Below are 15,640 nucleotides of genomic sequence, written 5' to 3' on the forward strand. Positions count from 1 at the left end.
GATGTTACCTACACAAGTTCTACTATCATATCTTTATGAGCAAGACAACAAAAACACTTCTGTGACTGCAACATATCTATTACAGAACATTTAAACAATAAAAAATGCAACAACCAAAAGAAAAACAGAATACAAAATACTGAGAAAACAGAAATAGCAGTCCACATCCTTGAACAGAAACATACCCCCCACAAATTGACAAGGCCATAATAATAGATATACAAGAAAACGAAACAGTGCTTAGAATATTGGAAACGATAGCCATGAAATGTGACAAAAACTCAATAAACATCCTCTCGCTCTACATAATTTCTGAGAGTTGGAAGTTCCATAACATAAACATTAGGTGACAACTCTGACCAAAAAGAAACAACACAGATAAACCAAATACAGAAACACCAAGCTGGAATGACATAGCCTCCACTTCCCCAATGAATTCCAAAGACGATGCACTGTTGAAACGGCTCACACTCCGTTACTCCCATTCCTGATCTTATCCCATCATATCCTTCTCCTTCTCCAAAAATTTCTATTTTCATTCCCCTCCCAAACTATTCTCTGCCCACCTTTATTAATACAAAAAAAAAAAAAAACCCTGTTTTTTTCAAAAAGTTCACATACCCCTTGCCTCACCAATAATTCTCCCATATCTCTTTACTCCAACATACCCCCCCCCCTTTAAATCATAATTCCTTCCTTTAACAGCAGATGTATGTATATCGGCACATGTTGGGATGCTGCTGAATAAGAAGACAGTCAGCAACATCCTACAAAAGTATGTCAGAATTATTCCTCCTATATATTCTTCATATACCCGTCTATATAAAACATCAGTAATGCCTTAAAATTTGAGTAAAAAGTTAGTGACATTATAAAAAGTGTTACTCCTAAACAAAAATAGGAAAAATAGCCATAAAAAATAATGTATACTTTGTTCTATTGACCACTGTCTCACACCAGATGACCACAAATGTGCTATTTTCGCTGGTCTGCCACTGAACTCCTACTCTTTCTTTGGTTGCAGTTCATTGGCTATCATCAGTAATGCTCCTCCTCCTCCTCCCCATTCTTTTCTCTCTATCCTCCCTGAACACACTATACCCTTTACCTTTTATCCCATTAACTACATCATATTCTGTCAGCCATATCTGACTAATGCCAATAACCTTTGGCCAGGACAAACTAACCAATGCCAAAAAATTCCTTCCCTTTATTCCGAATGCTTCTGACATTAGTGTACATAAAGTACAGTGGTGGGGCCCCTTAGGCCCACAACTGTGCTTATGCTTTATACTAACTAACTTATTCTGGTTTGTTATCAGTGGTATATTCTTATACTCAACTCGCTCACTGGTATCTGTGTACTGTGTCAACAGCTCCTACTCTGAAAGCTCTAGTTTCCCTGATTATGCACATTCACTTTGACTTCATTCAGGAACACCTTTTCCAGACTCTGAACACCAGATTCATTCGGATGCAATCCATACTTCTTGCATAGGTCCTTTCATTCATCAAACTCACTCCACACATCCACAAATTCCACATCATTCTTCCTGCATAACCTCTGCATTGACTCATTCACTATTATGGCCCTCCTTCTCAGCTCATCTCTGTCATACTGCAACAACAGACTCACTATCTTTACTCTCTCAGTATTTTCTTTTGACAACTTTCAGTAATTGTTTCATATCCTTCCTCATGCCGTCTTTTTCTCCTTTCAAATCATTCATTCTAGTCAAAACAATCAACTCTTTCACTTTTTCCTTTTGCATTCTATTTACATTTGTCAGTGATGTAGTTGTAATTTGTAAGCATGTCCAGTAAATATTGAATTCTTTCCTCAGCCATTTAAACAAACAGCAGAAGTTCGTACAATTCAGGTAGAAATAGGAAAGCAAAGCTTCTTACCATTCTTGGCTTGTAACTCACCTTCTGTCAGGTTAGCATATATCACAAACCTTCACACACTGCTCAGTTTGTACATGAGTCTTATCACTGCTCTACACAAAAACTAGGAATAATAAATACCCTCAAAAGAAGGGGGGTAGTAGTTTTCTGCAATGAAAATGAACTCAAAACAAAACTACAGTGGTTTAGATCCATCTTCCTAAGAAACAGATATTATTAAAAAAACGAAAGGTGATAATATCATCATTATCATTACTATTCATGTATGAATAGGGAAATATGTACAGAAATATTCATGAAACAAAACTCATGGTGATGAGTTTTTGTTATATTGATGTTAAAATATAAGAGGTGACAATATTTGAGTCCTTGAAAAATAACATATTAATCTGGAGAAAAATTACTATTTGAAGTTGCTAATATTCTATGCCTAATCATGTAGTACCATAGTATATTGTTATTTAATGATTTTCATTATGACTTACTGATCATGCTTATGTTTATTTTTCCCACTCCTACTTATAACCCTATATATATATATATATATATAATTATTCAAGTTCAAGCTCATAATAACCCTAAATTACGGTTATTATGAGCTTGAACTACAGTCCGAGTTAATGTTCTATTGCTGTACACCTGTGCGTGTGTGGAATCACGCGATCTCCAGTATCTGATAGTAGAGTTGAAAGAGTGTTCGTGTTTATTGAAAACAGGACATGGCTTGACAGAGCAGTTGCTTTGGTTCTTTTATAACCAATGTCGCGCTGGTGCTCTTCGAGACGTAGTAAGATAGATTTCTCTGTCTGCCCATAGTAAGGCTTTCCGCATTCACAAGTGACCTTGTATACACCTGGGAATTGTAGAAGGTTGTGAGGTTGTTTATAGTTGTTGAAGCGTGATCTTATTTTTGGCAGAGTCGAGAAGCACGTTTTTATGTTAAACTTCTTTAGAATTCTACTCAGCTTTTTGGATAGTGTGCTGATATATGGCAAGACGATATGTCCTTTGGAGTCGTCCTGTGTCTCTACGTTGCTACGTTGATGGTGGGATAATTGGTTGTTAATATTTTTAAGAGAGTAGCCATTGTTTTTAAAGGTCCATTTAAGATGTTGTAGTTCCTTTTTCAGTTCTTCTTCATCAGATAGTACAGATCTTGCACAATTCGCTAGAGTTGATATAATACATATTTTTCGAGGACTTTGAAAAAAAGGCAATCTCCTCTTTTACTTTAAAACCAAAAATTTGGCTTAGATATGTAGATGATATATTCCTCATATGGGAGCATGGTACTGAGAATCTTCACAAGTTTCTCGACCACTTAAACAACCGCCATCAAGATATAAAATTGACTATGGAGATTGAAGAAAATAGTTCCATCTGTTTCCTAGATGTTAAACTCACCAAGACGCCTGAATCAATAAAAGTCTCTATATTTAGGAAGCCAACACACACAGACAGATATTTGCATGCATCCTCCCATCACCATCCAGCACAAAAGTTGGGTATTATATCAACTCTAGCGAATCGTGCAAGATCTGTACTATCAGATGAAGAACATAAAAAAATTACATCATTACTAACTTCCTATCTACAATTTTCCTCCAAATCGGTCGCCTGGAGCTCACCCAATTTATATTCGCAGAAGTTTTTCCTTGATACAGAACCAATTTGAGTGACTCAAAAAGATTTATCTTTTAATATTCAGTCTATTTTAGATCTTGGAAGAACAATTTCAGCTACTCTGGATGGCAAATTACCGGATATCGTTCTATGTGTTTCTAAACAATCTTTAGCCCATTCTTATATTCCTATAGACTGATACAAAAATATGAATCATTATACCGTAAGCAAAAAATTACTTCTGACAACACTCCTACTAATAAATGGATTGTGAATATTTCTGGATGTCCGTTAGCTGATGCTGAAACTAGTCTACTAGCTAAAGGCTGTGATTTTGCTTTGGTACCTATCCCCCTATCTTAATTTTTTGCATAACATTGAATGCAATCTGTTGGGACTTTCAAGCAAAGATGCTAATAAACTACCCTTTGAAGTTGCTGCTTTACTCTCTAAAGTAAATTACTTCCATGTAATTTATCTAGTGCTGAAACCTGTGTGCTGTTTTCATTAAGACAAAAGAGCAATCTATCTATTTCGAAAGAAGATAAAGGGGAAAGGCTGTAGTGGTAATGGATAAAGGCCGACTATGAGAGGAAGATAGACTGTCTGTTACAGGATACCTCTACCTAACAAGAAATTAGTTATAACCCTACAAAAACATAAATTAAACTGTTAAATAAGCTGTTTGATGAAGTTGTTAGTTGGGATCAAAAACTTTGCACAAGTTGCGCACTAATTTTGGAAGAACTCCTCGTTTATATGGCCTCCCCAAAAAATTTAAAAAAGGTTATCCAGTAAGGCCTATCATGAATTTTATTGACTCTCCTGCATACAGAATTACTAAATTTCTGTCACATTTATTAACTGGACAATCCAGATCATTCATCAAGAATTCTACACATTTTCTCGAAAAATCAAGGATATTCAAATACAAGAGTTGGACTTGTTAGTCAGTTTTGACATCGTTTCCATCTTTACCAACATTCTGTTATCTGACACTGTTAAATGATTATATGATGATTACCCTCCTGATATTGCAAGGATTTTTGAATTTGTTATAGAATCAGGATAGTTCACCTGTAAAAACAAGATCTATAGACAAGTTGAAGGCACTACTATGGGTAGCCTTCTGTCTCCACCTTTGGGAAACTATTTTTTGAACCATCTAGAAGATATCTTGTTCTCATCCATTCATCCCCAACTCTCTCATTGGTTTCATTATGTTGATGATGTTTTTGCTGTTTGCTCTCATTCTGAAAATGAACTTACCACTTTCCTAAACAGATCAATAGCCTTTTATCCATGCATTCAATTCACCATGGAGAAAGAAAAGGCTGGTAGTTTACCATTCTTAGCATCCTTCTTACATGCACAGCTTCTCGTAATTTATCAACCAGTGTTTATCGAAAACCTACTTTTACTGACAGATACATTCATCAAAAGTCTGCTCATCACACCTCTCAAAAAATTGGTGTTATCAAGTCTTTAATTAATAGAGCACATAATGTGTGCTCCTCTTCCTCAAGCTTACAAGAACTTCTCACTATCAAACGTTAATGGAATTTAATGGTTACAACCCTAGTCAAATCCAGCAGATAATTGACTCCTATGTTCCAACACTTCAGGATTCTTCAACAGACCGCAGGGTTCCAATCCCTTATATTTCTGGTATCTCTGAACTGATTGGTAGAATTTTAAAGACGTACCACTGTACTTTGGGCAGACAGGCTGTTCTATGGAAAAAAAGAATTAATGAACATCAGTATCATATTTAATACATGAAACCTCAAAAGTCTGGTTTGACACACACCATAATATTGACACTAAACACAGTATCCGGTGGGATGAAGTTAGTCTTCTCCACAGGAGCAGTTTCAAAGAAAGTTGCGAACCCCTTTTACATTGGCCAAATCTGAATCAGAACGATTGTCTCTCTCTCTCTCTCTCCCAAAAGTTTGGGAAATTCTGATTTTATGTAACCATCAAAAATAGTTTTTAATAATATTATTTATTAATATTAATTTCTAGCACGTGGCAACAGTTTTTAATTGGTAAACCACTGATTGTTGTATGTACCCTGTATTTCCATTTCGTTAATTTGCTTGTTTCTATGCACTGATGATGTACTGTTATTTTCAGTACGAAATATCTATACTTTCATTTCATTAAGTTAATTACTGTGGTTTTCATGTAATTTGTTGTTTAACCAACAAGGTAGAAAGCATGAATGCCATCAAGGATATACATCATCATCATCATCAAATTCTTGCCCTGTACCCTCAAGGGTTGTACAGGATATGATAGTACTACATGAAAAAAAAGTACATCCTTACTAACTTCCTATCTACAATTTTCCTCCAAATCAGTCTGTTACTTGTCAAGACTCCAACATTATCAGATCTTATATTTCTATCGTCTAAGGCACTTTGTACCTTATCAATACACCTATATCTTGGTCTTCCTCTGGGTCGTTTTGGTGCCAACCTGGCAGAGAACTTGTTTTGCTATTCTTTCTTCGCCCATTCTGTTTAAATGACCATACCACCTGAGATTAGCTCTGCTAACGCATTCCTGGATGCTGACAATTCAAGTTCTTTCCTTATATTCACGTTTTTAATATGATATTGCCATTGATGCCATCTGTTCACACCTCTAATCTTTCTCAGGACTCTCATATCTGCAGTCTCTAGTCTTTGGTCAAGTGTTTTATTTTACTTCTGGTCCAGCTATCAGATCCATAAGTTAAAACTGGTTTGAACACTGTCTTGTATACAGCTAATTTAGTGTTCCAACTAATTTCTCTCTTATTCCACATGAATTTATTCAATTGACTTCCCACCATACCAGCTTTGCTGATTCTGTTGTCTATTTCTATATTCAACTTACCATCTTCACTAAAAATCATGCCTAAGTAGCTGAAATGTTTTACTTGTTCCACAGGTTCTCCATTCACAACATAGTTGACATTTTCAATGATTCTGTCTATTTTCATTGTCTTTTTATTGCTGACCTTCATACCACATCTATTACAACAGTTATTCAATTTAGTCAAGGATATACTTCAAGACAAAAAGCAGAGTTGGTGAAGATGAGTCAAGAGATGGAGCAAATGTGGAGTGAAGTGAGGAGAAGTATGGCTCTTCATGGAAGAATGAGGAAGACTGGAATGGAAGACAGTCTTCATTCAAGTGAAAGATGCAGCAGATTCAAGAGTGGCTCTATATGAGAATTCAGTTATTGAATGAAATGGTGTATAAAGTTTGTATTCCTGGAGGTAGAATGAGCAAAGCGATTGAAGCTTCAGATATGAGGAGAACCAAGCAAAAGAGTTGGTAGTAGTCGGAAGAGGAGCAAATGGTTTGGTTGTGTAACAAGGAGAATGTAAGGATGGATATCAGGAAGCAGCTAAGAAGAATGAAAGATAATAGTAGGTTATCTTTCATTCTCCTTAATACTGTTGGCCCAGGTATGAATCATGGTGGTCAGTTGAGACAACAAGCGAAGATTATGAATGGTATGGTAGCAGAGCTGTGTGAGAAGAAAGGATTGCATTTTGTGAATGTGTGGGATGAATTTGAGGGAAGAGTGGAGCTGTATAATAGAGATGGACTGCATTGAAATGGATTTGGGAGTCAGCTGCATAGACTCTTGCTGGAAGGAAGAGTAATCATTGCAGTGAGCAGAAGATCTGAGGAAGCAAGATGTGATGTAGAAGAGCAGGAAAAAAGTGTTATGAGCTTGTGAATGCATGAGTGAAGGGAGCGAGCGAGAAGGAACACAAGATCAACAGGGAAATACTGTATGAGATGTGGATGCTAGATACAGAAGTGGATGTGTGTGAGTGGACAAGAATAAACTGAAATGTCCTAGGATGTGAGGGCAACATTAAATCTTGGAAGGATGTAGGATTAGTGATGATAGAGAGAAATGATGGTGGTAGTGAGGGGGGGGGGGAGTATGGAGAAGACATCTGGGAAGTGATGTAAGCAGGACGTATTATAGAACCAGATATGAGCTGTTGTGTTTGTTTACAAATACTTAAAGTATCTGAATTAAGGGGAACAAATTCTTGTGTTGATCAAATTCATTCACCCAAAAATTGTTGGAATAAGTGCGATGTGGTTGGATGAGGATGACACCAACATGAATAGTGTTTGATGGATATGGTGTATTTTGAAAAAACAGAAAAGGCTGGAAGTGAGAGGAGGATGCTGTTGATGGTTATTTATTTATTTAGCGTTACATTACATTACATTAATCCTTAATATATGTGGACATAGTAATAGACATATGTACAATAAGAAGACATAATACACAAGAATAGGCTACAACTGAATGTCTAGGTTGATTATCCAATCGACTGCACTTGATGTAGCATGGATGAAGTCTGACAGGTTTCCGCTGTATGCACGTAGGACACATTCTGCTATAATATGATTAATTGTCTAGCGGGGTGATCCACAGTCGCACCTGGGTGAAGCAATCATGCCCTATTTGTAAAGGTGGTCTGCACATCTGCCATGGTTGGTGTAGATTCAGTTAAGGGCAGACCAAGTTTTCTGAGGTAGGTCAAAACCCGAAGTTATCTGTGTTGGGTCCACTAATTCATGGAAGATCCCTGTTAAAGTGTTACACCAGGACTCTTTCCACTTCTCCTTCATGTTGAAGCTTGTCTCTGCAAGATTTTTTGCTGTTAAGATTGGAGGGTACCTTGACTTTAGTCTGTTTATTTCTAGGGGTGGGATGTCTTCATGGATTGGAAGATTTTGGATTTCCAAGATTTTGCTGTATTCATATAGAAGAAAGTTGGATCTGCGGATGTATGGAGGCAGGATGTTGCTTATCACTGGGAGCCAGTAGGTTGGGGTTGATTTTACAGTTCCAGAAATAAGGCGCATAGTGGTGTTAAGCTGGGCATCAACCAAATACACATGGGCACTGTTCAGCCATACGGGTGAGCAGTATTCAGCTGTAGAGAAAACGAGGCCAAGAGCATTGCAGCGAAGCATTGTTGCTGAGGCACCCCAAGTTGTTCCACATAGTTTTTGCAGTATATTGTTTCTTGTTTTTAGCTTAGATGCTGCTGTGTTAATGAGATGTGGTTTAAAAGATAGTGTTATATCTAGAGTGACGCCCAGATATTTCGGGAATCTGTTGTAGTGTAGCAGTTTGTGGTTGAAGTAGACCATGAGTTCTTTGTTAGCCTGGTTATTGTTCAGGTATAAGCATGAAACTTGTGTTTTGCTAGGATTTGGGCGTAATCTCCATTTTCTGAAGTATTCATCTAGGACTGCAAGGTCATTTGTTAGTGTAGCTTCCATTGTAGTAAAATTGGTGTGTGTCTGGTGGCTAGAGCAATGTCATTAGCATAGCAAAACTTCTTAGAGGCTGTATGAGGCATATCTGCGATGTATAAGTTAAAAAGGAGGGGAGCCAGAACTGACCCCTGTGGTAATCCATTATCCAATGTTCTTTGTTTGCTTTTGTTCTCGTCCATACACACTTTGAACAGGCAGTTGCTTAGCATGTTATTGATTAGTTTTGCTATTGTTTTGCAAGGGACTGCACAGAGCAGCTTGCAGACTGCACCATGCCTCCAGACTGTGTCATAAGCTGCAGTAAGATCTACAAAAGCTACAGCTGTTTTCCGGCATTGTTGGTAGCCTGCCTCTATATGTGTGGTGAGTGACAGAACCTGATCACAGCAGCTTCATTTATGTCTGAATCCAGCCTGTTCTACTGGGACTTGTTCTAATATCTTAGGGGCAATTCTATTAAGGATGAGCCTTTCTTGGAGCGTGCTAAGCAAGGCAATTGGTCAGTAGTTTTCTGGTTTGTTGTTGGTTTTTCCTGGTTTTAAAATAGGGATAATTTTTGTCCTCTTAAACTCTTTTGGAAGTCTACCAGTCTGGAGGATGTCATGTTGATGTTGATGGTAACAGAGGAGTTATGTCCATCCAAAATGGAGATGCAGGACCAAATAGTAGCAGTGATTTTGAGGCATTATGGTGTTGGAGTAGATAGATAGGATGAAATATTTAATTGGATGTCGCTATAGACTTGGTAATGTGTATGGCAGTGTAGGAAATGTATAGGCAAATTAATCTGGAAAAAAAGTAAAGGGTGATTGTTATGGATAATTTTAATTAGTAATATAGAATGGAATGGAGAGACACATTGGGGGGACAAAGAAAATGAGTTTTTGAGGGACATCTGCCTTGGGCAGTATGTAATAGAGAGCATCTGAAGAGCTAGGGTCTTGAATTTGATTCTATCATAAGAGGATATTATTGTAAATGGACCAGAGCTTTCCTCAGTTGGTGAAAGTGATCATTTGGATGATGGTCACCCATATAAGAAGAGATGTCCTTATACGGCTAGCAGCCACCTTTGGTCATCTGTGAGAAACTAATATATCTGGAATTATAAGGCTGGTGTTTATGATATACTTTGAAGATGGCTTGCAGCTATATCATAGAATGAAGAATTGGATGGAAGGGAGATCAGTGTTGCTTGGGCCCTACTCGGGAACTATCTGGCAGACACGATGTCTGAATTCATCAAGTTCAGGAGGTTAAATAAAGTAGGTGTGAAATGGATGAATGAAGACATGAGGCATGCAGTTTGGAAGAAGAAAAAGAAGGCATTATGGAAGCGGCACAAGATGAATAATAATCAGCTCAATTGTTGATTAAAGTTTTTATAATTAATAGGACTACTTAATGGAACTACTTTAAATTAAGGCTAATCTCTTTGTCTGCAATTGTAGTTAATGTGTTAGAGAGGTTAGTGAGGACTAAGATTCAGAATTGATTGATGGCAGCATTCTCTTTGATGAAGAGCATGGGTTTGTTTTCTAAAGGAAGATAAAATTTTGGCAGTCGACTTATAACAATGACAAATGTATTGTATATGTATAGTCTATTTAGATTTGGCAAAGGCCTTTGATTAGATTGCCACATGACAAGCTGATAATCAAATTGAAACAGATGGTGTTGATAGTAGATTAGTGCACTGGATTGGAGATTTGGCTGTCCGATAGTTATCAGCAAATTGTGTATGGAGGTGTGATACCCTACAAGAGGAATTGAAAGTTTATTTTTCACTTGGTTAGAATATAATAAATTTAGTTTAATCCTTTTATCCAAGTGTGAGCAAACAAAGTTTGCGCCTGACAGTATCTTCAGGACTGGGGGTAAGGTGGTACAACTCCAGGACGACTCCTTGCAAAGGTGGAGCAAGATACCAACACTCCTGTTGATAGCTTGCTGCACTCCATGACCTGCTAATTCTTCTGGCTGGTATCTCCACTTGGGCCTGGCTCCCACTGAAGAGACCTCAATAAAGGTCGAAACTAGTCTGGGTAGTGGCCCTTCCCTTAATGCATAACATTAGACATATCCGCAAGGAGATGTCTAATGTTATGCCTCTAAGGTTAATTACGAAACGTTCATAGTGTTTTGCATTGAGAGATACTGAGACAGGAGTGTTGGTAGCTTGCTCCACCTTTGCAAGGAGTCGCCCTGGTGTTGTACCACCTTACCCTCAGTCCTGAAGATACTTTCAGGTACAAACTTTGTTTGCTCACACTTGGATAAAAGGATTAAACTAAATTTATTATACCCACAAGAGGAAAGTTACTAGTAGTGACTAGTACACCTTATAGGGCTGTTGCTGTTTTTACTTGTGTGTTAGTGATATAGAGAAAGATCTGAATGGTGATTATGCAGTTGTTTGCAGATAATGCAAAGTTGGGAAACTCTAAGAAGTAGAGCAAATGTAGCTTTGTAATAGGACCTTTGAGTGAATGGGCAAGTTAGTGACATTGGCATCTGTTTTGCAGATTGTATGGTTTTAAAATTTGTGAAGATGGTATGTAGAGTTTAAGATTGTTAGAGTGGGTGCAGAAGATGTGGGTGATAGTAAATATGAACCTAAAATTTTCAAGACATTTTGCTAAAATTGTCACGGCGGCCAAGTAGATTATCACCATTCAGATCTTCCTCAATATCACTGTGATATTATGCAATAAACTGTGACAATCCATATTCAGGGCATTTATTATAGTTGCTCAAACATCTCATGTTTCAAGATCATCTATAATAAGTGGCCTCAACACTGATCTTCACAGTATCCTTGATTGGGGTGAAAACAACCTAGTCAACTTCAATGCTTCCAAAACTCAGCTTTGCTTGTTTTCCCATAAGAAAGACCTCAGATCTTCTCCACTTATTTTTGGTAATGCTGAGCTAAACAATCAAGACGAAATCTCTCTCTCTCTCTCTTTTCTCAGACTGACTCTTACTTCACCCCTTTTCCGGTACAATCATATCACTTTTATAGTATTGACATCTTCCAAAAAAACTTGGCAACTTTTTGTGGTCAAGACCGTACTTCTCTGCTGCACAGCTATTTACTCTGTATAAATCCCAAATCTGAACCACCATTGGAATATTGCTTTCATGTATGAGGGTAGTGCACCTAAGACCTCCCTTAAACAGGGCAGTCTGGTTGATAAATAACACTTCTCTTACAGACTCTCTCCATCCACTTTCCCATAGAAGATCAGCTTCTGCATTGTGTCTCTTCTACAGATATTTCCATGGCTGTTATTCAGCATGCTTATGATCTGTTATGCCTGATAATTCCACAAGATCTACAGGAACTTGTGCTACAGCTGCTCAGCATACATCCTTTTACAGTCAAATTGCATACTTACCGAACCTGATACACCCGGTCATCTTTCATTCCTTTCACCTCAATTCTTTGGAACAGTCTACCTAGTGAAGCATTTCAAAGGACTACAACAACAACAGTTCAAGAAGAATATCAACATATTACTGTATTCCATACCCTTCCATCACACAGCATCTGTTTGCTGTAGGACTTCTGCCTTTCATGTGTGAGATGAACAAAAAAATCCCCTGTTTTGTTTTTGTGACACTTACATCAAAATTATTTTTGAATTTTAAGTTTGTGTGCTTCTGTGGTCATTTTTCATGCTTTAAGATCAGTACATCCTCTTTTGAATTTCTATTTAATTTATTTCAGTGAACTGGTTTTACAGAATCTTTGGTATGCTGCTTCAGGATTAAATTACTGAAAATATGATAAAGGACAGTTTTTGTATCATTCAAATTTCTATATAGAAGTAGAAGCAGTTTCTTTGTGGTACTTTACATTTTAATAATAAGGCTGAACTTTGTATGTGGATGAGGTCTGCTGAATCTCTAGGAAGATTGCAGATTCCTTTTTCAATTTGCACTATGATATCTACTTTTGGAATATTCTGTAAATTAAAACCTTTCATTATTTCCATTTCTACACAGTGTTCTTCACACTTGATCACTTTCAGTCACATGGCCTTCATGGTAGATTTGTGCCAAATGGAATAAACCCTTTGATTTTTGTTCCTCCTTCTATTGGGCTGATTTCCTAATAGAACAGAATGGGATGGACGTCACCCTCTGTTACACTTAAAATCCTAGAACATTATCCAGACCTTGATTTTTCCAAGAAGTGTATCATGGGATATCAACACATGGGTAAACTCCTGTTATTATTATTCTCCTCCAACTCCTGCTTGGATTATGGCAAAATAGCCTCCCCCCCCCTGACACACACACACTCTTCACCAATTCTAGATCACATGTTTTAACCAGTTCTGGTTAAAACATGTGATCCAGAATTACCACCCTTCATAATTAGTTTTGAAAGCAAGCCTATATTTAGTTCATTCAAAAAAAAAAAAAAAAACAGCTATCAAAATTATTATCCCATGGCCATCACTTCAGTTTTCACAAAAATAAAAGAGCAAGTTATCAACAGTCAACCCACTTGGTAGTTTACTATTGATTGCATCTCTCTTGATGTACAGTGAAAAACTTGCCAACATCATCCATCTCTGAACACAAGCCATGGAAAGATTTAGAGAAATTTGCAGGTTCTGTTGACATTTTAGGCCATTTGATCAAATCTAGCATAGAGACCTACTTGTGAGCTTATCATTATCATGGTTTGCTTTTTTGCCCTTTGCGGTTGGGTCACCAGTTTTCTTGCTGGTTATGCAGTGTCATGGTGAATGGTTTCCTATTCAGATTTCTCAACCATTGCCAGAGCATCTCAGGACTCTGTACCTATATACAAATGACTTTCACTAACCTAATCCTATCTCCATAACATGCTGATGACAGTACACAACACTCCTGTTTTTCATATGTTATATCTTGTAGTCATCAAATGTTATAAAGTAAAATATGCTCAGATAATGCTAAAATAATGCTCTGATTGCCATGCAACATTTGATTTTCCTTCTTGGACTAACACTTGCTTTCTTGGTACTTAGAATACTCACATTTTATGCCAAAAAACTTCTCTAAAAATACTTAATATTGTCCCGAAGAAGACAGTTTAGTTTATTGATCCCCTCTCTCTCACAGACACAGTCCAGTCACTTTCTCATTATAAGTGTCCATTTCTCCATAGTTTTTCTGCTATCTGTTCCACTCTTCTTCTTCAATTCCTTCATTTTCTCTTAAACCCTGTAAACACACATCATGGTCTAATCATTATCCAGCTTCAGACTTATCAAATCAACTCTTCATCCCTTTTTTTTTTTATTTTTCCCCCAGAAAACTATCAAGAAGTTCCTTCTCTCTTTTTAACCATGTACCTTTGCACAACACTAAAGTGCTGTGGGTTTTAGAGCCTCTGGTGTGTAGGGTTAGTATTTAAGAGAAAAAAAATCTTCTACTAGCTTAGCACTGAAATTTGAAACTTTGAAATTTATCTATATCACTCTATTTGAAATTTTATCCAATTCAGGAAGTTTATTGTCAGATTTAGTGTTAACTACTATAGCTACTTCTTCCTTTCTTGATTACTGCTGCCTGAAAATCTTATTGTTATTATTTAGACACATCTCACCTGTTTTATTCTTATTCATCTCAGTAATGCCAGTTATGTCAGCATGGTATTTTTGTAATTCTTCTGCTAATTCTTCTCTTTTTCCATTGATTATTTTTAGGTTGATGGTGACCATCTTCATTTCTGTTTGGATTGAAATTCTGTTGTTCCAGTAGCTGCTGACTTTTGACTATTCATCCTGTTTCCCTGGCAAAATCAGCAAGGACCATGTATTATATATAACCATAGGATACCCAAATATGTTGCATCATAAATGTACATGCAGTTTAAGCAAATGCAGAATAGAGTCTGTTCATCCAAATTTCCAGTCCATTCTCTTCCTTCACATCCAAGTGGATACCTAATAACGAGGTGTACTATGAGAATGTGAGGATTGTGCATTGGGCAGAAGAAGTGGTCAGTTTTCTGCATCCTTCATAAACAATGTAGTTATGTGGCCTCATCCCCCTCTGGGAAAGTGTTCTTAAATTCTTCTTGTAATAGACAATTTTTTTTAAAAGTATGTAACACAATATTTCTGTTGTAATACATTACATTATATCGTTATTTAAATTAAGTTAAATAATGATGATAAAGTTAAATAAAATTAAATTAGTTGAAATTTAATTTAAACTAGTTTTGTTTATTGGCCTGGTTAGTTGAGTAAGGACAGTGTCTTTCCCATCATCCAAAAAGTTGTGAATTTAAATCCGATCAGGAGACAAATGTTTAAATGTCCTTAGGTCATAGATAGATTTTAGTACCTGGTGTGAGACCATCACCTTGCTTATTGGTAGTGTAAAGTAGCTTGATAAAGTTTAATTTGGTCTCTAGAGCAGTTTCCAGATTTTCCTAACCATCAGTCCATGTACTATTAGTTTACAATCTTTCATGGCTAGGAGTTGCATTAAAAATTTTAATAATAATAATATTGTTTCTCATTAATTCTACATTGAAGATGACTTTGTTGTTATAATGTCAAATTTGTATCTGGTTAAATATTTTCACTTAAGTCAGTGTTTTAAAATATTAAACCTGACATCTCTTTTGTTTAAAGAGGGAATCAGTAATGAAAAATGTAAGATACTGTTATAGATTATAATTTGCATAAGAGTATACCATTTCAGATTATATTGCAGAAGAGTATTATAGGGAAGGGTAGTGAGCATGCCTCAGTGTGATACTGGAATGTTTATGTATCATT

At 36.7% G+C, this 15,640-nt stretch overlaps 1 protein-coding gene across 6 annotated transcripts in view; it reads left to right on the top strand.

Annotated features, from left to right (window-relative positions):
- LOC150105244 (cyclic AMP-responsive element-binding protein 1-like) overlaps positions 1–15,640 on the top strand; it is a 255,041-nt gene that overhangs the window by 204,289 nt on the left and 35,112 nt on the right. The window contains exon 8 of one of the 6 annotated variants that reach the window (XR_016548472.1): positions 14,558–14,956. The exons of 4 other annotated variants lie outside the window; for them this stretch is intronic. Coding sequence is in view for 1 of the 2 variants with exons in the window: in XM_090394643.1 (XP_090250769.1) it covers positions 14,558–14,612 (55 nt within the window). In the remaining variant the exon portion in view is untranslated. Of the gene's footprint in view, positions 1–14,557; positions 15,207–15,640 lie in introns of those variants that run through there. One more of the 6 variants, XM_090394643.1, reaches the window with a different exon arrangement.

Source organism: Typopeltis vanoorti, chromosome 6 (genome assembly GCF_054136105.1).
Source record: "Typopeltis vanoorti isolate ZY-2024b chromosome 6, IOZ_Tvanoo_1.0, whole genome shotgun sequence".
Lineage (NCBI taxonomy): Eukaryota > Metazoa > Arthropoda > Arachnida > Uropygi > Thelyphonidae > Typopeltis > Typopeltis vanoorti.